This window comes from Panthera uncia (assembly GCF_023721935.1).
Source record: "Panthera uncia isolate 11264 chromosome C1 unlocalized genomic scaffold, Puncia_PCG_1.0 HiC_scaffold_4, whole genome shotgun sequence".
NCBI lineage: Eukaryota > Metazoa > Chordata > Mammalia > Carnivora > Felidae > Panthera > Panthera uncia.
This window is the reverse complement of record NW_026057585.1, coordinates 68,289,642-68,317,633: the sequence shown is the minus strand read 5'-3', so window position 1 is coordinate 68,317,633 and position 27,992 is coordinate 68,289,642. Positions and strand designations below refer to the sequence as shown.

The following is a 27,992-nucleotide window of genomic DNA, read 5'->3' as shown; positions in this document are numbered from 1 at the left end:
TTTTGGCTAAAATCCATGTTATTTATTTATTCAACAAACAACTCAGTATCATCTATGTTCCAGGCCATGTCCTTGGCACTGGGAATGGAGATAAACTCTGGCCCTCAAGGAGCTCACAGTCTAGTGGGGAAAAAAAGATACATACATAAATAATTATACTTTAAAGTACAGAAAGGGAGACCACTATGGGAGGCAAGAGCAAAGGAACCAATCCTAAGGTTAATGTCCGTAGGAAAGAAAGATCTGGCTAATGGGAGGGTTTTTTTTGTGAAGAACAGATAAGGCAGTGGTTCTCAAAGTGTGACTGGTGAATTACCTACATCCCAGTCATCTGGAGCACATCTTAAACGCAGATTCCCAGCACCTTCTGAAAAGATTATGATTCAGCAGGGTGGGGGACCTGAGAATCTGCATTTTAAAGTGCTCTAGGTAATTCTACTGCAACTTAAAGTTTGAGAACTTGTGAGATAAGGTTTGCTCTTTACACCAGAATGAAGAATGATCTCCGCATCTGAAACACCGATTTGATCTTTAATGACAGGAGGGGGAGGAGAAAAGAGTGGTACTGACATTTATGAAGCTCTACTGTAGTCTACGTGTAAGTCTGTTTAAATTCTCACAGTAATCCTATGAGGTAGATATTATTATGGTCCACATTTTACAGATGGAGAAATAGAATCAAAGGCTTTAGATAATTTGTTCAACATTACAGAGCTAATGAATCCCAACACGACATCTGAGCCCAGATTCACTTAACTCTAAAACTCGTCCACTTCCCGTAACATCATGTCACACCAGGGTACAAATTTACTGACTGTCACAATTTTCTTTTGGTTCTTTGCCAGATCTTGCCAGGTAAGTTATAAAGAACAGCCAGATGGCATTTTGACCATGTCCAATATAACTGTCCATGTATACATTCTTTGCTGGCAAGTGGGGATATAGAGCAAAGCTGGGAGGAACGAGCAGCCAATTAATTCTTATTTCTTCTCCCATCATCTTATTTCTTCTCACACTCTGGTGGAGGTGTTATAAAAATGTACTATGGCCAAGAAGTGGGTCCATCCAGAGGGAAAAGCACACATCGCTGGATACCCATGAAAGCAACTCCAACCTGATGTCAAAAATTCCTGGGACTTGAAACACCCAGACTCAAGTTTCTCAAAAAATGAACTGTCAGAACAGAGGCAGATCCAGAATTTGCATTAGGAAAGAGCTCAACCTTTAGAGAAACTGTGAAAGGCTAGCAGCTTTTTCAGCTTAAATACACACGATCTCTTTCTACACACAGACTCAGAAGTACAACAAAACAGACACAGCTCAGAAAACAATGGAAAGACCAATCCCATCTCAAGAGCTTAGAGACAGGCCCAACCTATAAACAATCTTCCATAATAAAGAACATATACACACACAGTCTAAAACTCCTGGTTACATTCTCACTTACCAATTCAGTGTCACACAGGCAAACTGCAGGCAGGAGCGGCAAAGTTGGAGCACATCAGATCAGGAAAAGGAAAGGCATAATAAAGGGGGTCGATGACAATACTGGGGGGGCTCTGGTACCTCAGATTCAGAAGGCTGGTGTGTAACCACCACCCTCTTCTATCACTGAGCTGGGAGCCACAACAATGACACTACAAACCAAATGTGAGTTTTCAGCGCTGGAGAGCTCCTTTCTTGTATTTGGCGTTTCAAGCAACTGCTGAGTCCAAAGATAGGTTTTGATCAGTCCACTGATTCACACTGACACCAAGGGCAGCACAGAGGTTAGATTTCACTGTTTAGTGTAAAAAGACTGTAAGCCAGACTTTATTTTATTGCTACATTTTCCCCACACCCAATCTGGGAACATTTGCTTCCACCTACTTTTTCATTTAATACTGGCATGGTTTAGAGTTGTTTAAAACAAACAAAGCAAAACATGCAAATCTGGATCAATCCTTTCCTTACAGAAGTGTTGATTTGTTGACACTGTACTGACTCCCCCCCTCCAAATACACAGCTTCTAGAGGAGGAGGTACCACAAACTATGGTTTAACAGTACGCAGGCACCATACTGGTGTATTTAACTACACCTGAAATCTACAAGACCCTCCAAACCAGCTACACTAAAGGCAACTCTGGGGACATGTACATTAAGTCTTAATCCTGATAGCAATATCTGGTTGTTCTAGATTCTAAACAGGATATTTGGGCTACGCCTTTGGTCAGCCAAGGGGCACACAGGAAGAGTATGCAAAGCCCACGTCTAACTACAGCAGGTCGTCAAGCTTATTACCCTGTCACAAGTTTATACATATGAGGAACTAATCATTTGGGAGCTGTACGGTGCATAGCACTATTACACTGTGTAAAGTCAAATCAACCATCCTGTGGATCCTTAGCTCTCTCTGGTTATGACCTCAAACACTTAAAAAGGAAAGCTTAAATATGCTGGCAGATAATTCTCACAATGTCTGCTACCTTCATTCCTGAATATCAAGTAAAAGGGCTCACCTCCATGACTACTTCTTGCAATAAGCACACAGGTCAACTCATTAGAGACTGCTCCTTATACCTGTTAAGCTCCAAAAGTTCAAGGGGGCAGGTGGGCTTTAGAAAACTATCCAGGGCTGAGCAGACGCTGTAAGCCAATCCTTACAGCTCTAAGTCTTATCCTGGTTCTGGGCACATTTCAGTTCTGCTCCAAGTCCACTTTGCTCCAATTCAGCGATGACAGACATATATTTGAATTCATTTGGTCTGAAGTTAAAGGTCTCCACTAACTCGTAGGTCTCCTTCCGGTCAGTGGCATAGAAGAGCTGAACTTGGTTGGCAATGCACTGTGCCTCAGCAACATTCTGTAAGGTAGAAAGAGTAATGAGGTCCTTCCCTGCACAGGGCCATAAAGCTCTATCTCTGAGTCCTGTGGCAGGTGGAGGGGCCTTACCCAGGAGTCACTGCTTCCAGAAAGCTTCTCTGACTCCTTGACATCCAAGTCTTTGTTAGGTGCCCCTTGTCTGTGCATCCAAATTACACCATGCTGACCTCTACCATAGTATGTATCATATTAAATTGTATGTCCTTTTTTTTCCCTCTTTTGCTTTTTTTGTGTCTTCCCTAGTATGAATTCCTCAAAGTATGTGCTTGCTCTACATTCCTGCACATGGTCACATCTGGTCAATGTTTGCTGAATAAAGTAACAAATATGTCAAAAATGTTCCTTTTCATTCAGTTCCTCAGTAACTGTTAGGTATATCTCAAGGGAGGGAAAAAGAGCAATAGTTACCCACCTCCAAGAACCAGTTTGTGAGTCAGTACTAAGTTCTTGACTAACCAGACATACTCTTGAATAAACACTGTTCCTGAAACCACCTCAGTCAGAAAACTAGTGCCAAAGTCAGCTGTGTGGTTCTACAGTTTGTCCACAAATTCTAAGACACTTTTTTCTTTGAGGGAGCCTAGTTTCCCTTTCCTTGAGTGTAGGCTGTACATACTGACTTGCTTCTTCCAAATGGACCACGGTGAAATGAAGAATGACTTCTACTAAGTCACAGAAGACACTGCAGCTTGTGTCTTGCTATCCCTCTTGAATTACTCTGGGGAAAGTCAGTTGCCAAAGTCATTAGGACGTTGGAGTAGCCCTATGAAGAAGCCGATGTGGCAAGGAAATGAGGCTTCTTGCCAACAGCCATGCCATGGGGTTGGAAGTGGGTCGTTGAGCCCAATCAACCTTCTTTTCAGATGACTACAGCCTGAGCCAACATCCTGGTAGCAACTTCATGAGAGACTCTATGCCCAGAGCCATCCAATTGTACTGCTCCTGAATTCCTGACCCACAAAAACTGTGAGGTAATAAATTTTTTTGTTTTAAGCCACTAAATTTTGGAATAATTTGCTATGCAAATCTACCAGCAAAGCTCCACGGAAGAGAAGGGTCCACCTTCTCTAAAGCTCAGCGGTGGGGAAATGGTACACTCACTCTATGTAACAGAGATAGGGTCAGGACACAAGGTACACTCTCAAAACCTTACAAAAGAACTACCTCAAACAACTCTTACTTTTGCTTCCTATGCAATCCTCTAGTTCTAGCTGGTCAGAGGCACTTACTCATCATCACTGTGTTCATATGGCCAAAACCCAACTGCAAAAGATAGTGGGAAATTCCCACTAAAACTAACTGCCAAAAGTGTGCCATGTCTAGCTACAGAATGATGAAAATGGATTTATGAATACCATAGGCTGCTTTACCTCCATTCCCTCCCATGGGGCTTTCAGGTAATTTCTCACAGGCAGGGACTAATCTCTGAGACTGGATTTTCAATCAAAAGCCTTCTTCCAAAACTCTGGGTATTTCAAATTAATAGAATTTTAGAGCTGGAAGGAGCCTCAGAGATCACCCAGTCTTCATTTAATAGGCCAGGAAGTAAAAGAAGATGAGGTTCAGGGATGGGTCCAAGGTCATATGACTAGCAAATGGCAGAGCCAGGACCAGTCCTCTGGACTGCTAGACTGGTACTCCCTCTACTTCATCCTGATACTGTTTCTGGTGGGGCAAGATAATTAAGACTGGTCAAGACTGACAACTACTCATCAATTTTACCTTTCCTCTACTCAAACATGCCTCAAGAGTAAACCATTTCTAAAGCAAGTGCACTGCCATAATTGGAGGCAGATACCACTACTTTCTGGTCCTATGAACTATAGGGACCTCCAATTATCAACTTTAATTCAAGGCTCAGAATAGTGGAGGTAAGGGTAGTTTTAGCTGTGTTCATTTTAGAACAGTGCTGTCCACACTGCAGAGTGCTAGGGGCTCTGTGGAGGTGGCTCAGGTCCCTTTACCTGTGTCGGCTGTTATATCAGAGATTTTACATAATAAGATTTTGTTTGGATAAAGGGTTCTAACCACTAGTATGGGAGACATGTGTATTTGTCTCTCACAGAGGGTTATGGAAAGCCCCCTCCCCCTGCCTTAGGTCTCAATATAAGGCAATAGTCTCCCTTTCTAGGACCCAAGAAGATAAACACATTCATTCCTATGTTGCTCAATAAGGAGGTATATTAAATAGACTGATTCTTCCCTTTCTTTCAATCTTCATAGATACTATCAACTTACTAAATCCTGTCCATTTTACTATCTACTTTTAGGGCCCCTCTCTCTCCATCACCCTTACTACTCTACTTCAGGTCTTCCCTATCTCTTGCTAACACTATTGCAACTGTCTTCTAAATGATCATACTGACTAGGCTAGAACTAAAATATATTTAGGAAGCAAATAATTAAGGTAAATGGCCTTGATGTCCAACTTTTTATGGGTCACTCCCTGTTCAAAAACCTTTAATGACACTTTCATGTTCTCAGGATAGAGCTAAACCTCTACACACAACCCACCAAATGTTCCTTTTAATATATTAGTTATATCAAAAATCATATATATGTATAAAAAATATCATATATATGTATATATATATATATATATATATATATACACACACACACACACACACACACATGTATGATACCAAACTGTAATACCTCCAGTCATTTTATGCCTCCGAGCATGTACTTTTGCTATTCCCTTTGCCTGGAACATTCTCCCTCACCTCCCTTTTTATCTGGCTAAATTCCTGCTCATCTTTGAGATTCAGCCCAGGGATCTAGGATCTCCCTCCTCCTCCTGGGCCAGGTAACAAACGCCCCCTGCATAAGCATCCCAGTACTCTACCCTAGCACTGACTGCATTCCAATGAAATCATCTATTGACACAGAGGTGGAACCAAATAAGGTTTTCAAATATTCTACTAAATTTCGGCATTAAAGTTATCAGTTCTCAATTCTGTATGTTTCTCTTCATTTGCCTTACTGTTTTTGGAAGTACTATGCCAAAGTGCAAATTCATGAAAGAGCAGCAAGGGACCATATATTCATATTACATCTCTATATTTCCCATCTCGGAGTCACAGGCTCTACAATAAACTCTATCATGTCTGGTTTTGTACTGCGAGTAAGAAACTCACAGTCACATTGATTTCTATGAGGCAAATGTATATTGTTTGGCATGCTGTCCAATACTATAAGGCCAGGAAGCAAATTTTAATCTTGATGAGGCCTGTGCTGCAGTTTGAGACCACCAGAGTGAGGTGGTAAAAATGCCAGAGCAGAAGGGCCTCCTGTGACCTCTAGAGTCCACACTTTCAATATGGTTAGATGCTGGGCTTTGCTAAAGTCCAGAAAAGAAAGTCTCTGTGTTACTCCCTCCTTCCTGTGGTCAAATCTTAAACCTTGTCATTAGCAGTAACCATATCCCCTCCAAATCTCAATTTGAAACATCCACAGTTGGTCTATATTTTCCTATCTTTTAAGCTCACTCCCACCTTCAAAAATCTTTTAACTCCACCAGAACTCACAATTCTTATGGTCCCTAAACCTTCCTTATGTTTTCACTTCCCTCTTTAGCCAGCTTGCATTCCACAGTCAGTAATTATAATCATTCTTTTGCACTCACCTTTAACTTCCCGGTCTCTTATACTTCATTAGACCACTTGGCTGAACTATAACCCCAGATAAATCCAAATCTCAGCCCTCTCTCTGTGCCTGTACCCACACAGCCGGTCTCTCTTCCATTCTCCTAGACCACATGTTGACAAACACTTTCTGTAAAAGGACACATGGCTAGTATCTGAGGTTCTCCTGGCCCTACAGTCTCTGTTGCAACTACTTAACTCTGATGTGGACTTAGCTAAAGCAGCCATAGATAATATGTAAATAATAAGTATGGCTGTGTTCCAATAAAACTTTATTTATAGACACTGAAATTTGAATTTCAAACACTTTTCATAGGCCATGAAATATTACTCTTCTTTAATTCTGCTCCTTCCCCCTCCAACCATGTAAAGATATAGAAAACATTTTTAACTCACGGCCCTTCTAAAAGCAGATAATGCATTGGATTTGGCCCACAGGCCGTGGTTGCCAACTCTGTCCTGGAAAACCATTTCACTTTCTCTTTTCCACTCAATTGTCCAACACCTATTCTTCCATCTTCCCTCTCAGCTGATGACCTTTCTTTCTAAGCAATCTAGAGAGAACTTCTTCAAGATACCACCCACACCTTTATCCACTTAACTGTATTTGTGTCTGTATATATTCTGGCTTCTCTCCTATTATGATATTTCTGGCAAAGATCAATCCCTCATTTCCAGACTTGCCCACTCAAAAATACTTCAACAATTCTCTCCTCTTTCTCCTGAATTATCAGTATTTCCCTCTCTACTAAATCTTTCCACCTGCATATAAATATAATGTTATTTCTCTCATATTTAAAACAAAAACATTGTTGTCCCCACATCTCCCACTCCAGCTGGTGTCTCATCCTCTCCTTCCCTTCACAGAACCATCCTTGAAAAGACTTGTTTATGCTTACTCTTTGTAATTTTTCTTCCCATTCTCTCTTAAATGTACTCCAATGTTGCTTTTGTCCCACCACTCCTCTGAAACTGTCCTTAAAAAGCTCGCTAATGACTTCCATGTTGTGACATCTAGTAAATTCTCAGTCTTCATCTCATTTGCACTACCAGCAAGTGAGACTTGGCCAGTTGAGCATTCCCTATTCCTTGAGACATTACATCTTAGCTTTCAGGGCATTTTACCATCTTAGTTTTCCTATCTCACTGACTATTCCTTTTAAATCTTTGCTGAAGCTTCCTCATGTCTCCAGGCTCAGTTCTTAGACCTCTTTTCTTTTTATCTTCATTTACTTCCTTGGTGATTTCATTCAGTCTCATGGTTTTGTTTTTGTTTTTAATGTTTACTTATTTACTGTGAGAGAGGAGACAATTCCACACACAGCTCAATCTCACAAACCCACAGACCATGAGATCATGACCTGAGCCGAAATCAAGAGGTGGATGTGCAACTGCCTGAGCCATCCAGGTGCCCCCAGTCTCATGGTTTTAAATAATAATCTGCCTGCTGACAACTCCCATATTTATATCTCCAGCCTGGACCTCCCCCCTGAACTCCAGGCTCACTGGAGTTCTACTGCCTACTGCTTGGATATCTAACAGTTATCTCAGATTTAATATATCCAAAATTGAGCTCCAGATCTTCCTCTCAAATCTGTTCTTCCTGAAATCTTATCTAAGTTAATGGCAACTCCATTCTCTTGGATAGGATTTTGGGTGACTGCCAGTTGAGTGTGATGGTGGAAAGAAGAATGGGAGAAATAGGACTGAACAGTTTTAGGGATAATAGGGAAGAAGAGTTCCAGTTCTGGTTCCAGACTTGGGGCTTACTGCTACTATGAGATACCAGCTGAGTGTCCTCACTTTTTCCTTCTCTGTAAGTGGCTGGTAAAGAGAGAGAGGAAAAATAAATGGGTGCTGTAATGAATCTTGGGGGGGGGGGGAAGAGGCACTAAAGTGTCCACTGTCTTGAGGACATCCTGAACTTAAATCCTGCCAAATAAGAGAGACAGAAATGAGCAAGGACTAGACAAACCAGCTGTACAAGAACCATAAAACTGCTCCTGGCCCTGGATATACAGAAAGAACAAACACAATGGATATCATTACCTATGGACATATGGTTGATGCTCTACAGGAAAAGGAGGAAGAGAAATCACTATGTATGATGAAGGTAGTACACATGAACAGCGTGCAGGAAGATAAGAGATTGAGAACTATTCTAGACTTTGAACTCTTCCTTATACTTAAGAAGCCATTTGCTTGTCCACACTCTCTTACTTGAAACCCTTCGGGCCAGATGTGTTTTGGAGTCAGAATTATTGTATTCTATAAAGGCGATAGGTACATTAGGCAACACCCCATAATCAAACACATTAATATTTCCTTAGTAAAATGTATGACTATTCTACATCAAGTGGGATTAATAAGGACTATAAGTGGCCTTACATCAGTTTAAATGAAGATTTAGCTACCAAGTAAGTTCTAGTCAGGTAAGGTTTTGTGACCAAATGAATTATGAGGAAACCTTGTTTTCAGAGCTTATGGACTTCAAAATTGTGAATAAGTGATTGAGTTAGTGATTGCACTAACTTCAACTTGGAGGAGCTCTTGCGAGACAAAATTATGACCAACTTTAAGTAAGAAACAAGTACATGTAGGTCTCTGGAATTTTACCTCTCATGATCTTTGGCAGAAGGATAGTACCTTCAGGGCCACCAAGTAAATCCAAAGAGATGAAAGTTAATTCTTACCAGAAATGTGGTATCCATTTCTGCTGTCATCAGCACTATGCCCTTTTCCTCCTTAAGTTCAGGGTAGTGATATAAAACCAACTGGCTGGCTGCAGCATCCCCTCGGGTCTGTAAGGACAAACACTTATCAAGGCTCAATAAGGTACCACCACACAAAACTGCAGTTTCAGAGCAATAGAGAGTCTGGAGGAAATTTGGGCTCTTAACAGCCCCTTGGGTGGCCAGTGAGTCAGAGGACCAGTGGGGGGGTGGGGGGGATGGTCAGGCTTGCCAAGGCACCGTGAAACTGACAGTTTGCACAGTGTTATTTGTGTCTTCAATTGAAAAGGGTTTGGCTTTTTTCCCAGAAAATGTTTACAGTAGGCAGTGAATCCTTCATCATGGCCATATATTTAAAAACAAAACGGCACAAGCAGCTACCAAATCAAGTTCTAAAGAAAGCAATATGCCTGTGTAATTGCCACTTTTATGGACTAGTGCATTTCACAGTTGAAATCTACTCCCCTTGGCTGGCTCTGAAGACTGAGCTCTTTTAAGCTGCAGCAAACAGCTGGAGAGTTTGCACATGGGCCAGATTTGTAATGTGCAGTTTTAAAATATAATCTGAGTGGGAGATAGGGGGGAAAAGAAGAATGGGAACATCATAATTTCATGAAGAGTGGAGAGGGTAGTGGTTATCAGACCTCAGTCCAGACTAGGAACAGAGGCTGGGTTCAAAGTTAAAGCCTTCATATAGTACAGGAGGAAACAACTATACATTTAAAAAAGATCTCTGGGTTTCATCTCTAAATTTCAGCAAGAGTCTTTCTATCAATACCTAACTATTGCTAGGGTTCAGCCTCTCAGTTTCCCCTCCATATACTTCAAATATATTGATCATTTTGATCATAATTATGTTTCTGGATTTTTTTCTTATACTTGTCTAAGAGCTTCAGGAGGGCAGGGACCTTGTCTCACAGGTCTCCAAGTCTGAACATCATCCCTAACACAGTGGCATAATGGTTCAGTTCACAGAGTTTTGAGTCAATCAAATCTAGCCCTGGCACCTATTACCACACTCATCTATATTAGCTTCCTAACTTCCTAGCATGAGCTCATGTTCTTCTCTCTAGAGAAATAATGACAGTAACTATCTCATGGGACATTTGTGAGGATTAAAAAACATGATGTATATAAAACACCTGGCATATAGTAAGTACATCAAGGGTTGGCTATTATAGTATGTGCCCAATAAATATTATTTTTAATTCATCCACAAAAAAAAGTAAAGTCTGCCCCCTCATTCTGCTTTTTCTCTCCCCCCCCCACACCCTGCCTTTGTTTTTTTTAACAAACATGATACAATTTTAGCATATAATCACATGGGATACATAAATGAAGAAACTCTTATTCTATCTTGTACTTCTTTTTCCCCAGTGTTCAAAGCCATTATAACACAAGCTTGTGGATTTGGGGGCCAGATTTGGCCTCCAAATATATAATATAAATCCTAGTTATGATCTGATTTAAACTACTGACTTCTTTTTTAAAAGTTTCAAATGCTTTGGATTGAATTTCTTAATTTAATATTTGGGAATAAAACAAAGAAAGAGAAAGGATGGAAGGAAGCAAACAAAACGACACCTATGGAATGGAAACTATGCATCTAGCATCTTGGAAAGTGCTGACTTGGTTAATAAAACACAAGCAAGACATGGAATCTACCTTAGGGTTAAAAAGATAACCATCATAGTTCACCCATGTTTGTTAAGTGAGGCACATGCAGCAAATGGTATAGAGGTCTGGGGAAGAGACACAAGAGACCAGATGCAGTCAGAAAATACGTTTGGGGTCTTTTCCAATTTCTAGGTATTGACTAGGGTCTAGACAGCTAGCCCGATACACAAAGTATGACAATTCATCAATACCAAAGCAAATACTGCTGGGAATTAGTAGATACTGTGTCCTCAAACCTCAGCAAGGGCTCATAGTCCCACAAAGGAAGACTCCTTCTTCTAGGGGATGAGTACAGGCCACCTACCTGAATATTTATAAGTGCAGTGAAGTGGAGTTCAGTACCTGTCCATTGTCCTACAAAGAACTCATAACCTTCCCTTCTTGGTAGTGCACATAGAAACTATGGGAAATAAATACACAAGGATATAGATGAATAAATAAAATCATTTGTTCTACGTCCAACCACTTATATCATTTGCTCCATTTTTTCACTGTTTGGTCTTTAAACACTTTTTAAATTATGAAATTCATAAATGATAATCTAACAAATAGTCATATACTTCCCAATCCACCTAAGAATGAAAGCATTAGAGATCCAATTGAAGGTTTCTTTCTCTGTCACCCATTCTAATCCCATTCCAGAGTAACATTTATCCTGCATTTGGTGTCTGTCATTCTCTTTGAGGTTTTTATACTTTAAAGTGCATGCACATATCCATAAACAAGAAATATTACATGTTTAAAAACCTGTTGCATGTTTAAAAATTTAAATCTTACCAAACTATACGTACACTTGGCAACTTGCTTTTTTCACTTCACACTATACTTCTGAGATTTGTCTATGTTGAGAAATAAAACTCTAACTCATTAATTTTCACTGTTGTATGAAATTCTACTCTAGAAGTTTATCACAATTTATCTGTTCTTCTACTGATAATATGAGTTTTTCAATTTGTAAACTTTCTAATGCTGAATTAACTTTTGTTCTAATTATTACAATTGCTTTCTATTCTATCATTTGAGGCTGATACTGGAGCATGGTTCTAAACACAAAGAAATGATTAGTTTTAGGTTTACGATGTTTAGAATTGGGGATGAGTGGTAAAGAGAATGGTGCCAGAACAAAACAAAGTAAAAACAGTCCAATGCATGTTAGTCACGAACTGTCCCCTTATGACCAACCACTCAGGCTCTATTTTATTTTTATTAGATGACATAAACTCAGTGCCTAGCTAACAGGCAACTGATTTGATTTCTGTCACTCCTGGTCAGGGTACATTTTCTAGAATTTTGTAAAAATGGAACCAAATAACCTATACTTCTTTTGTATGATTTCTTTCATTCTGTGTAATTGTTCTGTGATCTATCCATGTTTTTGCATGTATCAATAGTTCATTCCTTCTTTTTTTTAATGTTTATTTATTTTTGAAAGAGAGAGAGAGAGCGAGCATGAGCGAGTGGGGGAGGGGCAGAGAGAGAGAGGGAGACACAGAATCTGAAATAGGCTCTAGGTTCTAAGCTGTCAGCACACAGCTAGATGCAGGGCTCAAATGCATGAACTGTGAGAAAATGACTTGAGCTGAGGTCAGATACCCAACTGAGCTGCCCCAATAGTTCATTTGTTCTTATTGCTGAATATTATCCCACTGTATATGTATATATACACATAGCACCCCCACCGCCAATTTCTTTATGTACCTGTGATAGATTTGGGTATCTTTTAATATTTGGTTACTACAAATAAAGCTGCTATGAACATTTGTGTTATATGAACATATGCTTTCAATTCTTGGGAAAATATCTAGGGAGTAGAATAACTGGGTGGTATGTCAGGTATACATTTAACTTTTAAAGAATCTGTCAGTTTTCTAAAGTGCTTTTACTGTTTTACACAATTATATCAGCAGTATATGAGAGTTCCAGTTATTCCACATCCTCACCAACACTTGGTATAGTCAGTCTTTTTAATTCTGGTCATTTTAGTGGTATCTCACTGTGGTTTTAATTTGCAGTTCCCATTATGAATAATAATATTGAGCATCTTTTCAGGTGCTTATCTGCCATTCCACTTCCACTGGTGAATTGTTTGAATCTTTTGCCCATTTTTAATTGGGTTGCCTGTCTTCTTAAGTTGTGAGTTTTTAATATATTCCTAGGTACAAGTCACTTGTCGATACATGTCTTGCAAATATTTTCTCCCAGTCTGTGGCTTGTCTTTTCAAATTTCATAACAATGTCTTTTGAAAAGTAGAGAGTTTTATTTTTCATTTATTGTGGTAAAGTATATGTAACATAAAAGTTATCATTTTAATTATTCTTAATTTTTTTAATGCTTATTTTATTACTTATTTTTGAGAGAGAGAGTGTGAGTGGGGGAAGAGCAGAGAGAGGGAGACAGAGAATCTGAAGCAGGCTCTAGGTTCTGAGCTATCAGCACAGAGCCCGACATGGGCTTGAACTCCTGAATTGTGAGATCATGACCTAAACTGAAGTTGGATGCTCAACTGACTAAGCCACCCAGAAGCCCCACATTTTAACTATTCTTAAGTTTACAATTTAGTGGCATCAAGTACATTCGCACTGTTGTACAACCATCACCACCATCCATCTCCACTTTTTTTAATTTTTCCAGACTAAAACCCTATACCCATTAAACAGGAACTCCTCATCCCCTTTTCCCCCATCCCCTGGCAACCATCATTCTACTTTCTGTCCATGAATTTGACTATTCTAGGTATCTACACCTATTCTAGATCTATAAGTGGAATCATACAGTATTTGTCCTTTTGTAACTGGTTTATTTCACTGAGTATAATGTCTTCAAGGTTCATTCACGTTGTAGCATGTGTCAGAATTTCCTTCCTTTTTAAGGCTAAATAATTTTCTATTGGGTGTATATACCACATTTTGTTTATTCATCCATCAGTGGACACTTGGATTGCTTCCATATTTGAGCTATTGGGACTAATGCTGCTATAAACATGAGAATACAGCTAGAAAATTTTAATTTTGATGGAATCTGATTTACTGATTTTTTTTTTTTTCTTTTATAGTTTGGGCTTTTTGTGATATACTTAAGAAATCTTTGCCAAAATCAAGATCACTAACATTCAGCCTAAGATTGCTTTTTTAAGAAGTTACATTTACATCTATTATCTATTTTGAGTTAATTTTTGGATATAGTATGAGGCAAGAGTAGAGATTCATTTTTTTGCATATGGAAAGCCAAACTGTTTTGTACCATTTGTTGAAGAGATTATCCTTTCCCCATTTAATTACCTTGGCACCTTTGCTAAAAAATAACTGACCACACATGTTGGTCTATTTCTGGATTCTCTCTTTGGTTCTGTTGATCTATATGTCTATCTTTATGCCAATAACACATTGTCTTCATTATTGTGGCTTTATATTAATTCTTGAAATCATGAAATGTAAGTCCTCTAACTGTTCTTTTTTTCAAAATCATTTTGTTATTCTAGGTCCTCTGGACATCCAGATAATTTTTAAAATCACTCTGTCAATTTCTTTAAAGAAAAAAAGCCTACTGGGATTTTGACTCAGATATTTACTCTAGAGATCAATTTGGGGGGAAAGGACAACGATAGTGAGTCATCCAATTCATGACCATAGTATACATCTCTCCATTTACTTAGATGTTTTTATTTTCTCTCAGTAATGTTTGGAAAATCTATTTGAGAATCTTAGAAATTATTACAGACACCAAATCAGCTGGTCCACCTCACCAATTCCCTTTTCCTAAGGTCTTCTGGCAGCTCATTACTCCAGCAACAATCTCATAATTCCTTAGGCACATACAATCAGGATAGCATGGCCAAAATCAAAAAGAAACTGCCAATAAAATAGAACATTAAAGGAAGGTGAAATTATTAAGGTCTCAGGTGTTGCCTCCCACATTCGCTTATACTGAAAGAGATCCAAATCAGAAAGGGCTACACTGTGTCACAGGGCTAAAAAGCCAGAGACACTTATTGGGACAAATAAGTCCCATGATTTCTTAAGGCTGAAAATCTCACTTATCAGTAGAGTCAGCATGTGAGCATCTTTCTTAAATAAACAGAACACTATAACATGTGAGATAGTATGGAGTATGAAGAGATTGGCTAGAAAATATCCTTATTTGGTAGAATTGATAAGCAATCCTCATACGACCACTACAAACTTACTGTTGGACAGGACTGAGCTCGGGTCCAGATCAAGTCAAACTTCTCTTCCTACAGGTCAGAAAAGAATAAAATTCAAAAACAAGAAGACATAAGGCCTCAACCACACTTAAATTCACCAATATTGAATTCTATTCAATATTACTAAAAATATCTCTTAAGTTCTATTATTTACAAATCCCTCTTATGACAGAGAGAAAAATGTGATGTTACGTTTTGCTGCTCGTTGTCAGAACTACACGTCAAGAGTGGGTATTTCAAATGTTCCAAACTCTGCAAGGGACTCTGCCAAGTGCCACTGAGGCTGTCTGAGGGAGAGCCAAGAATGCCTGTTCAAACAATGAGTCGGTATTAGAGATCTAACATATCACAAAAAATATAGATCCTTTTGGCTGTTGAGCTCATGAAGGGCAAGGGTATATATGTGTAAGAGGTGGGGAAAAAATGATAGCAATACTCTCAGAGCAACCAAAAGGCCTGGCTTTATTTTTCCATCTCTAAGTTTACCTCCTTAATCTTAAACTCATACATGTAAATTCAGTATCTATTTGTGTGCTTGATATAACTTAACTTAAATGGCTTCCTCTTTAGGAAAGAAGAATAGTGGAAGAACTAGCTGATAATCCAGTACATCAAATACTTCCTTATGGCAGAAGTCATTGTAAGGGCACCGAACCAGAAGAAGCCAGCAGCACCCCTTCCCAGACACAAACCTCAATGGTCAAGCAGTGGCCAGTGACTATCTCCAAGACAGCAATTTCAAGCAGGGAAAAAATAAAGAAAACACCACTTGCTAAGGGGAAATGCCAGAAAAAACCTAGGAGGAGGCTCTAAGTCAGCTCAGTAATAGGTCACTTACAGACAAAAGGGGAAGAAAAGCTATGCTAGAGGCCCTGCCTGAAATTCCAACAGCGTGGCTGGGAAACACCAAAAAGAAGTAAAATGCATTTGGAAATTGCTCAGCAACATGAACTTATACCATGCTCCCTTGCCAGACACTTGAGTCTAAGAGACATTTCTAAACCAGAAAGAGGGAAAACAAGAGCCATAAATATACCATATGGAGCTTCCAATCTTTGGTGTTTAGGGCATAATAAAAACCCTCAGAGCTATAAATGTAAGTTCTCAAGAGGCAATAAACATTGGAAAGTAAAGGCAACTGCCTGCTAAGGGTAGAGACCTGACCTTCATGTTATAACACTTTCATTTTCCCCTCCAAACTACTTACAGGAATAACTGCGTAGACTGTATCTTTTGCTGCAAAATACTGCTGCCAAATCTGTACAAAAAAGAGAGGGTGTCTGTGACATGTGGGTAATCTTTTCAACCTGCGCCAAGAAATGGTGACAGCTTTCATTGCTCAGAGTAATATGCTATTTGACAACAGGGAAGAAAACCCAACGTGATGCTTTTATTACTAGTACATGATTACAAAAAAGATTTAATACCATCTACTCTTCTAGATGATTAAACTGTAACTCTGTAACAAATTCCTGCCAGGAATGGACAAATGGATTCCATGATCTTGTTAATCATTTCTCTCAAGATGTGATGTGCCTGTATGTAACAGACATGCTCTTTTATCTTCTTTTTCCCTTCCCCAAACTCATATTCCCCAGCCAACTGTGGGCCTTGTCAGACAGCCAGGACATCAGTCATTCAGAACTCAGTGTCTGGAGTCAGGCAGACCTGGATGCAAATCCCAGCTCCAATCATTTGCTGGCCATGTTACTTTGGGCAAATTATTAGAAATCACTATATAACATCAACATAATCATCAGTAAAATAGCAATAAAACCAACCTAACAGGATTGTTGTGAAGACTAGCTGAAATAAAGTAGGTTTGTGCTTAGCACAACAGAATTATAATGCAAACCAGAGACAAGTGCTCTGAGGGCAACAAAGAGGCACTTAACCCAAGTTAGGGAATGAGTGCCAGAGGAAGGGATACTTTTGCTGTATCCTGAAGAATGAACAGGGGTTAGCCGGGTGAACAAGGAGGCTGGGAAGACAAACACCATAGAAGAGACATATTCTAAGCAGAGAATGACAGCATCAGCAAAGGCACAGAAGTTGGGGAAGGCATCGCAGCCAAGGTGACACCTGAGTGAGCTTTTGAAGAACAGGCCACCTTCCTTTAGAGATTCTCTGCTTTGTCAACATTTTCATTAAGATGGGTGAGACCTACAGTCAAAAAGAATGAAATCTTGCCATTTGCAACTACATGGAGGGAACTGGAGGGTATCATGCTAAGTGAAATTAGTCAGAGAAAGACAAAAATCATATGACTTCACTCATATGAGGACTTTAAGAGACAAAATATAAGGGATGAACATAAGGGAACATAAGATGAACATAAGGGAAGGGAAACAAAAATAATATAAAAACAGGGAGGGGGAAAAAACAGAGAAGACTCATAAATATGGAGAACAAACTGAGGGTTACTGGAGGGGTTGTAGGAGGGGGGATGGGCTAAATAGGTAAGGGGCACTAAGGAATCTACTCCTGAAATCATTGTTGCAGTATATGCTAACTAATTTGGATGTAAATTTAAAAAAATAAAAAACAAGTTAATAAAAAAAAAATTAAAAAAAAAAAAAAAAAAGATGGGTGAGCCCTAACTGAAGACACTAATCAAAGTATGATCTAACCAACACAGAGTATAGAGGACTATTACCTCCTAGGACCTGGGCAAATCACTCTGTCAATGCAGCCTAAAGCTGCTTTGCCTTTCTTTTTTTTTTTTTTTTGCATGTCAGACACTGTCTTTTCATATTAAGGACAGCACATCCAGCTATTTTTATTTAATCTATATTAGTAGATAGGTCATGAACCAACACTGAAATTTATAGGATGGACAGATGTTTACTAACACAATTGATCTTGGTTACTCAAAATGCTTTTAACAAACAAACTTATGTCTAAAATTGTAAGTCTGAATGATATTCATCACATGATCAAGCTGCTTGGGCCTGGCTTTTCTCTCTCCTAAAGGACATGCTTGGTGTCCACTTTCTATTGGCACTTCTTCCCAAAGACAGTTTGAGGTCTCCTACAGACTTTGCATAAGCCTCTATTAACAGAAGTTAGAACCTGTGCTGTTCTTATCTGTTTTTGTGTCTGTCCTTCTACTAGGTTAAAACTCCTTGAGAGTAAGGGATTCTCTCATTTAATTTATGGGTCTGACATACAGTCTGACATTTAATAGGTATTCAATAAATGCTTCTGCTGAAACAAATGATACAGCACCCGAAGAAAACTTGTGGCAACTGGCACAACTTCCGGAAAGGGAATATGAAGCAGAGTCAAACAGACAGGGGTCTGAGTCCCAGCTCTACCACTGACTAAGTTACTTAATCTTACAGTTTCCTCAGTTGTAAATTGGAAGTAATAGCACCTACTTTACAAGGCAGTTATGAGAATTTACTGAAATAGTGCATATGAAGCATTAAGTACAGGACCTGACGCACAGTCTACTGCTTTTATTATGATTTTGATTTTCTCAATATACCTAAAATAATTAATGGAATTACAAAGAATACCAATAGATCGACTATAGTCTAATTAGAGAGAAAAGAATCACAGACATGAAAATGTAAATAGCAATGCAAATCAAGGCATGTGGAATGACCAAACAGGCAGGATAGATGGTAAGTGCTTTGAAGTGCCCAGAAAGTTTCCTGAAGGAGAGCCTATAACAGAGGACTCTGAATGCTAAGCAAATGAATATGGGAAGTCACCGAACATTTGCAAGCGGGTTACTAACAAAATACTTATTTTTATTCATTTACTTAAAAATACAAATGTAGCACTCACTCTGTGCCAGGCACTGTTCTATATGCTTTATAAATATTAACTCATTTAATTCCTCAAATACCTCTAAGAGATAAGTACTATTATTATCTTCACTTTACAGATAGGGAAACTAAGACCCAGAGAGATCAACTAACTTATCAAAGTCATTCATGTAGAGAGTGGCAGAGCCAGGACTTAAAACTGGCAGCTTGGCCTAGAGTCTGTGTTCTTAACCAATATACTATGCTTCTCCATAATGAAACTGGTAAGGTTATGAGAGGTGGAAAAGCAGCGAGAAAAAAGAGCAGGGAAACCTATTCAGACAGGTAGTACAGCAAGCCAGGAAACGGTACTGATTATTTTATTTTTTGAGGGAGAGAGAAGGGAGTGCACATGAGCAGGGGAGGGGCAGAGAGAGGAAGAGAGAGAATCTTAAGCAGGCTCCACACCAGTGCAGAGCCTGGTGAGATCATGAGATCATGACCTGAGCAGAAATCAAGAGTTGGATGCTTAACTGACTAAGCCACTCAGGCACCCCAGTATGGATGACTTTAAATAAGATGTGGGCAACAGGAATGAAACAGAAAGGTGAAACGTGAGTTGGTTAGACATATAGGAGTAAAACCAATAAGGACAAGCTTTCTTATGCCATTCTTTTTCATGTAATTCATCACTTTTCCTTTCTATGACCACCTTTCATTTTGGCTAGAAAAAGGTATCAAGAAATGTATGCTGCTTTCTACTTCCAGATTTGGTTTACAGAGCACACGTTTTCATAAAGTATGCCAATCCATTTTCATTCATTACCTGTCTTATTTCTTCTGCAGTTTTGTCTTTCACCATCTCAATGTTAAAGATTGAACTGAGAGTCTGGATGACAAAATAAAAGGCAATTAACATCCACAATTTAAAAAATAAAATAGCTTAGCTCTATCTATAAGCCTTGTCAGATGCAACATATCAGGACAGTGGAGCAGATCTTCGGTAAGTAGAAAACATGTATAAGAAAATCTGCATGCCCAGAGAAGTGAACCTCTAAGCCCAGGCAGATTTTCACAGTACTATTCCTGGAGAGTATCTATAAGTACTTTGTGAATGCTTCATCCTCACTAATGAGCACTACAGCACCTTGTAGCTGGTAAGAGAAGAAAATCTGGTTGTTACCTTAACTGCTATTCTACCAGAGGTGGCTCCTTATTTGCAAATTAAATGAGCGTAAACATGCTTTGATCTTTTAAAAAAATACTTCCTATAGAAAGAAAGGGTATCTTTATTTCTATATTACTGTATTTACTTCATATTTCCTATAGCACCCCCGGGACCCAGACTATGCTAGAGGTTATATCAAGGACATAAACATTTTTAGAAACATTTCTCATCTCCACAGTTGGAAAAAAAAAAAATCGCCAAATTGCTGAACCATGGTAAATATGTTCAAATTTGCAGCCTCTTGTTATAGATGTTCCACATGACTCCAGACTTGGATCTTTAACTAGAAACCTACCTTGTCCTTAGTGAATCCTCTGCTCACAGGCTGTTTCCCCAAGGGGTCTGTCTGAAATACATGTTGAGACAGGATATTTATCTGTGCTTTACTCATAAGAAAAAGACCACAAAGCTAGGTGAAGGGCCCAATATCTCATTTTAGTAATTTGACACTACAGAACTCACTTTTCTCTATTCTATATAGTAACTGTACACACTGTCCGAAGAGTTATTGTTTGTGATATAACTTTTCTATGACTAAGCTTTTGAGATACAGAGATGAAAAAAGATTGTTAGTAACTACCATCTAATGGTACTGACAGTCCATTCCATACCTGCCACTATGGACATGAGGGACTCCTTCCCAGAATGAGAGCTGCTTGGGTTTCCTGTGCTCTGCTCTCTGATCTGCTCCATAGTGAGCCACAAAGAAGGCAAGAAATGAAAAAATGTATTTTCCAAGGCTACTTCTTATCTGTGACAGCACTTCTGATGGCAAACATCCTCATCAGACTAGAGTGTTTTCCAGCACACACTCTTTTTAATTTTTTTTTTAATCTTATTTTTGAGAGAGAGAGAACACGAGTAGGGGAGGGGCAGAGAGGGGGAGACACAGAATCTGAAGCAGGCTCCAGGCTTTGAGCTGTCAGCACAGAGCCTGACGCAGGGCTTGAACCATGAACTGTGAGATCATGACCCGAGCAGAAGTCAGACGCTTAACCGACTGAGCCACTCAGACATCCCTCCAGCACATACTCTTAATATTCCCTCCATCAAATTAGTGATTATTTCTTCTCCTGCCCACTATTTCTGAGAAAGGCCACATCCAGGAAATCCTATTTTGAGATTTCTGATAGCATGGATGGTTTCTTCTGAGTCTTCCTCTGAATTTCTTAGTTCAAGTCCACGCCTTTCAGAAGAAGGAGTATAATCTATACCTGGGATTCTGAGGCTAAAAAGCACTTTCTGCACAAAACCCTGTCTTTTCTTATTCTGTGCCTTCACAAATTCAAACCTTTCATAAATGATGCCCACAGACTGGTACCCATAAATTAGACAAAAGTCTGGTGTAGAAAAATCTATTGGATACACCCTGGTCTTTTTGGTCATACCCCTATCCTGTGGCAGCATCCTAATGCAGTCTGTCCTTCATATGTAAACTTTCCAGAAAAGAGAGAATAGATTTCATTTTCATACCACTCACCTTCAGATGCGTTGTGAAAACAAAACAAATGAAGCCCTCCACCTGCACAGCTGCCTTCTCCTCTTACTCACTAAGCCTGATGTATTCTTCTCCCACAATGTCCCTCCAATCCATTCTTTATTTCCATTTGCACTTATAGAAATAACAAATTTAAGCTCTAAGTATAAGCTTAGTGTGTTTTATCTAACCCTAAGACACCTCTTTAGAAGCACCATTATTTGATGCATCAGAAAATGACGCTAACTAAATAACATAGCATACTTTCAGATCACATCAATTTTAAGACAATTTTGGAAATGTTAAAATGTAAAAATTAAAAAAAGTAGGCTTTGGAAATAATGAAATAAGGTAATTAAAATTATAGTTGAAAGTATGTGCCCAAAGTGTCAAGAGCACTTAATAAAACATTAAAATGGGTACATTAATACTCCCCTACAGATGCTTTGGAAATCTGTGTGGACAACTTTTCTATTATTACAATAGTTGACTGGACGAAGACATTTGTATTTATGGGACGGGAAGGGGTGCCAGGCGCTGTGATCTTGCTGATGAGTTCCACATAATGAATTTTCCCTCATCCTGCACAACTTTTCAGGGTCTAGCCAAATATCTTTGTAAGTGAAAAACCTTTTTACAATTACTTGCATCTAGAATCTAATTCTCTTTTTTTCTTTCTTTCTTTCTCTCTCTCTCTCTCTCTCACTCTCACTCTCACTCTCTCTCTCTCTTTTTAACACGGCTTTAACAAACACTGAAATTTTCAGAAATGCAATTATTATATAACTTAAAAGAAGGTTGTACATCATGGAATCTCATGAGGATCACTGAAAACAACATCGCTTATGATTTGGGAGTTTTTTTAAAGTAATAATGTAACACCCCTATACCAGTCAATATTTGCTGCTTACGTCTTCATGGGGATTTCACATGGAGGCGAAAACCTCTGATGACTGCATTAGGTTTCACAGCATAGTTGTGCTCAAGAACTTAGATACTAAATTTCACTTATAAAAATTTCATTTGTATCATTCACTCATTATAGAAAAATATCATTCATATCATCTACTAAATAAGTATTTTATTAAAAAGTTCTTTCCTTTATATTACAGCTAGGGCATTATATTGATTTTTTCCCCCTGATATTATGTGCACCAGTGGGTTACACTGTCTACATACCATTTCAGTATAGAAAATGGAGAATTAAAAAACCTTTTTTTTTAAAAAAGGGGATGTTGGGTCTCATGTGGTAGGGAACCAATGACTCAGAGTTAAGAAAAGGCTTTGGGAATGGAGTCATTAGCCCTTTTCTATCTACCTAGATAGTAAAGACAGAAAGTCATTATTTACCCAGGAGTTGCCATAATTTAAATTACATTTTAGGGGCGCCTGGGTGGCTCAGTCGGTTAAGCATCCGGCTTTGGCTCAGGTCATGATCTCACGGTTTGTGAGTTCGAGTCCCACGTCAGGCTCTGTGCTGACAGTTCAGAGCCTGGAGCTTGTTTCAGATTCTGTGTCTCCCTCTCTCTCTGTTCCTCCCTCACTTGTGCTGTCTCTCTCTCAAAAAATAAATAAACATTAAAAAAAATTAAATTACATTTTACTTACATTTTATCTTGTCATCATAAAGTTGAATTTCTAACTCTATTTACAAAAGGGGACAAAGAGCTTTCCCATGTCACATTAAAAGTTTATAATATAGTAATATTTCCAAGAGCTACTGATTTGTAATCTTGGCACTATGTTTATTATAGGAAATTATATTTGTTTATTATAGGAAATGTTTATTATAGGAAATTATATTTGTTAAAATATTGTAGTAGAGACCTGTTTGTTCACATAAAGTTGTAAACTATATTTGTCATAGGAAGTTGAATTTGCTCCCCAACCTTGCAATGATTAACCCAGTACCTATTGCTTTTGTTCTAATGAACTCACTCAGTTATTAAAAAACTGAGCGGATTCTCTTAAAATTTAAAACACCTAAGGCAAAAAAAGTTATTCTCCAAATTAAATAAAAATCTCTCATTCTAAAACACAATGCAGAATCCCAGTTTTCTACTGTATGTTATCTCAAGTCTACACCTGGATTACTGCATATCCTTCCTGGTGTTAGCCTCTCCCACTCCAATTTGTTCTTTTTCTTTTTTTTCCCCCAAGTTGTTCTATGTACCACTTTAGATTAGTATTTTTTTTTAATGTTTATTTTTGAGAGAGTACACGTATGTGTGTGTGCATGTGCGTGCACACACAAGTGAGCAGGGAAGGGGCAGAGAGAGAGGGAGAGAGAGAGAGAATCACAAGTAGGTTCCAAGCTCAGCATGGAGCCCAATGTGGGACTTGATCTCACGATGAGATCATGAGCTGAGCCGAAATCAAGAGTCTGAAGCTTAACTGACTGAGTGACCCAGGTGCCCTTAGGTTAGTATTTTTCAAATCATAGGTTGTGAAATCAATTTACTAGATTGTGACCAAAGGTTTTTAAAAGAAAATAAGATGCATTGCATGTACTAAAAGTAAGCATTGTTTTGTAAAAACTTTGCTTCAGTTATAATCATACACATGTGTGTACTGAACTGCAATGTAAAATATATTTCTTACTGTGGCTCATGATCAAAAAGTTTGAAAAGCACTGCATTAGATTTCAACATGCTTTCCTTCAGCTTTGATTCTTGTTTAAGGATAATAATAGCTATGAAGCACTTTTTTGTCCCCTGATCCCTACAGCCCACTGCCATGTGTGCCTTGCTTTGACCACTCTACTGCATCCCCCCAGAAGCATGCCTTTTTCATCCCTCTGTTTCTCTACCATGACCACAGCACCTTGCCAGAAAGAGCAGGATACCCTTTATGGATGGAGCCTGAGATGAATACAATGAGGCTACATTCAGGGGGGTGGAGCACTGGTGAGCCAAAAACACAAAGGGGGCAGGTCTTACCTTCTGTTCCACACATTTGATAAAGTCACCTTGCCTGGAGTGCCCCACTGGCTGCTTCCGAAACTCGCTGCGCTTCTCTAGTCGGGATTCAAAAGCAGCTGGGTCAGATCTGATTAAAGGTAAACCAAAAATTAAACTACTTGAGCCTTTTTGGATTTGGAAATAACAAAGCATCATGTTCCACTTCCAGAGAGAGAGGACACAGGCATTCAGAGGTTGAAGGATTTGCCTACAAATCAAGAAAGTGGACAAAGATATCCAGTTATTTAACAACTGTTAATCCTCAAGGGGCCTGTGTACGATTCTTCTCCTGCAGGATATTTCCTAGGGTGATGCAGAGCTTGGTCCCTCAGGTACTTATACTCTACATCCTTGGAATTCAGTCCTCAAGATGGGAAGGGGACTTTGAAGTCATCTTGCTTGGTTGTCCTACTCAGGCAGGAGTCTAATAGCAGTCCTAGTAGATGTTTTTACTTGAACACTGTTACTTGAACACATTTAGTTCTTGGACATCCTCTTTCCCCCACTCCCAGGTTAAATACTTGTTTATTCAGATGCAGATGATTCAGAGGCTTTAGGCAGCCTATTTTGCAGGAGATTTAGTATCTGAGTATCTCCCTGATTCTCTCCCAAGACCTTGCTCCCGCAGATGGAACAGCAGAACTTGTCCTTTGTGTCAAAATGAAGCTAGTCTTCAGGCTATGTTGGGGCTGACATCCTTGTTAAGAAGTCTCCAGGCTGTGTAGGCAACAAGGTGATATTGGCCACTGTACACTTTGGTGAAGACCTCATATAGGGATTCCAGCTCCTGGGCCATGAGACCTGTCATAGGTGAGGTCTGCAGGATCCAAGGGCATCGTGATCACCGCTCTGGTGAAGTCCTTCCCGGTCAAGGCATTGTATGGGACTCCTCTTCCATAACACTCCATTCCTCCATTCCAGAGGAACACCACTCCCTTCATTGCCATTACATGGGCAGATCGTCTTCCTCCCCTCCACAGCAGAGCAGCAACTTAGTACACAGTCAGGCCAGCGGTCCTGTCCTGCGGGATGTGGCACCCACCCAGCTGGGACTGCAAATGCCAGGACCAGGGTAAGTGCTGCAAGCATCCACAGCTGTACCTGGGTCTGCTACGGTGAGTGGGTAGAGTGAGTGAGGAGCAGCCCAGACATTGGAGTCTGTGCACTCCCACCTTGGACATCTTTTATTATTAAAACATCTGAGCCTAAATCTATCTGTATCTTTCACTCTTAGGAACAAGAAAAAAAAAAATGTCTAATTCTTTTTATCTGAGTACTTGAAAATTACTATTATGTCACCCTCTAAATTTTTCTCTAGGTTAAACTTGCCTTAGTTCTTTTGGCCCTTCTTTATATTGTAATTTGTGAATATTTCCTCACTATCAACCTGCTCTCTGGAATTTGTCCACACTCTAGATATAGTGGGTCTGGAGCTAGATCATATCCTCCCAATTCACCAAAGCAGAGTATGATGCAAAATCCAGATACTAGGCTGGAAGGGGTCAGCAGGGCACACAGCCTTGTCCTGCTATTGGCTCAAACCAAACCTGGGGCTGGTGCTACAAGAGCCCAGGTTTTCGTGAGTATAGAGAGACTGACAGATACTACAGCGTGAGAACCTTGTGTGGAACACTACAGAATATGGACATTACGCAGAGTCAGTGTGGGTGCTTTGGAAAGCTCACTCTTTAGGAGATGTCAGTATGTGTAAATATTGATGGGAATGATCTAGTGGGGAAGAAGAATAAAACCTGCCATTCATTGGTTCATGAGTAAGAATGAATGGGAGCTGTGAAGTATTCAGGGTATGAGTAGACAACTCTGCTAAGATGCCTGCCTGCCTGTGGAAGGGATCAATGAGAAAAGACTGGAGGGGAATGTAGGTCAAGGAAAGGTTTTAAAGATGAGAAAGTCTTGAGAATATATGAACGTTGCTGAAAGGAGAGCAAAAATTCTCATTCCTTTATTCTGTCATTTTTTCAAAAAGAGAAGACAGATCACAATAGCAGCAGTGAGCTGGACTGGGGTGGAAGTGGTGAAGGCTAGCTGGTGGATGACTGCAAGAGTCCAGGAGATGACGGAGGAGTAAATTAAGGCCATGGAAGTAGAGGTGAGACAGAACTCAAAGAAGTTAATAGTACTCAGTCTTTGGTTTCCCAAACCAACTGCCTGCCTACCCTGCCAAATTCTCTCCCAAGCCCCTTTAATTTCCATCTTTGATCTCCTTCAGTTCTTCCCACTTAAACTCTTCAGACCCTCCCTTGGTCCCCTTACACCCACCTTAAGCCTCTTGATCTCCAAGTCCTTTTATCTGGAAGCTGAGAAGAAGTGTTAGGAATCCTGGATTCCAAGACAGATGAATCCCAACCAGCTGTGTGACCTCTGCCAGATCTCTGACGCTGATTCTCAGTTTCCTCAGCTTAATGAGAGGATTCGGTGGTTGATCCAACCGCCACACGATTAGTCTTTGACGCCCTGCTCCCTCCCCCAACCTCCTTTCCTTGTAGTTAGGGCTGTGGCTAGAAACCTGGGAACCCCAGTTCTAGGCCAGGCCCCAGTGAATCAATATGTGACCTTGAGCAAGTCAAGTCCCTTCTATGAAAGGCTCCACGTTCCCATTTCTATAATGAGGGCAGGTCTCTTGGAACTGCCTACTTCATAAGGTCTGACACATGATTCCACCTCTGCATTTTGAGAACTAGAGCACAGAGACAGACAACTGGGGGAAGAGCGAGGACTTTGCAGAGACTCTCAGCTCTGACCCTAGCTGTGCGATGTTAGCAAGTGACCTTGCTTCTCTGAGCCCAGACGCATCATCTATAGAGTAGTGACAGCAACCGGGCCCGCATCGCAGGGCTGTTCTAAGCACCAAGGGCGTCGGATCCACCAGAAACGCGGGCCGCGCGCCGTCCCTCCCAGCCCGCCGCCGGCCGGCCGGCCGGCCGGCGCCCGCACCTGCGCAGCTGCTGGATCTTGTCCCGGTAGCGGTCGTAGAAGGGGTTGGCCTCGAGCTCGGCCCCGGCCCCGCTGCCGTCGGCACCCCCCGCGGGCCGGCCCGAGCCGCGGCGCACCGGGAACACACGCAGCTGCGCGGGGGAAACGAGTCCCAGTCCTAGAGCGCGGCTACGCACCGCGCACAGGCCCCGGTACAGACCGGCCACCTGCAGCACGGCGGGGCCCGTGCCACCGGCCGCCGCCACCACGGCAGCCATTGCCGCCCCCGCCTCCTCCTCCTCGTGCGCGTCGGCCTCAGTCCGCGGCCCGCGCGCCGGCTCCATCGCGCTCCGGGTCTGCCGTGCCCCGGCTCCGGCACCGAGGTTCCGCGCGCGCAAGGTTCCGGGCCCCGGAGAGGGCGAGGTGAGGTGCAGAGGGAAGGAGGGAGCTCGCCGCTCTGCCCACCGCTCGGAGCGCCACGGCCCGCCTCCTCCCTCGAGCCCGCTGGTCTCCACGC

The 27,992-nt window shown here is 40.4% G+C and overlaps 1 protein-coding gene across 1 annotated transcript; it reads right to left on the bottom strand.

Moving 5' to 3' along the window:
* On the bottom strand, positions 1-27,989 carry ATPAF1 (ATP synthase mitochondrial F1 complex assembly factor 1). The gene is made up of 9 exons (XM_049617232.1): positions 27,497-27,989; positions 24,521-24,629; positions 20,400-20,450; positions 19,703-19,765; positions 16,329-16,379; positions 15,104-15,151; positions 11,224-11,319; positions 9,204-9,311; positions 1-2,843 (listed from the first exon to the last, which is right to left on the bottom strand). Exons 1-9 carry the CDS (start codon positions 27,817-27,819, stop codon positions 2,649-2,651), a joined length of 1,044 nt encoding a protein of 347 aa, XP_049473189.1. The 5' UTR covers positions 27,820-27,989; the 3' UTR covers positions 1-2,648.
* Between the last annotated feature and the right edge of the window lie 3 nt (positions 27,990-27,992).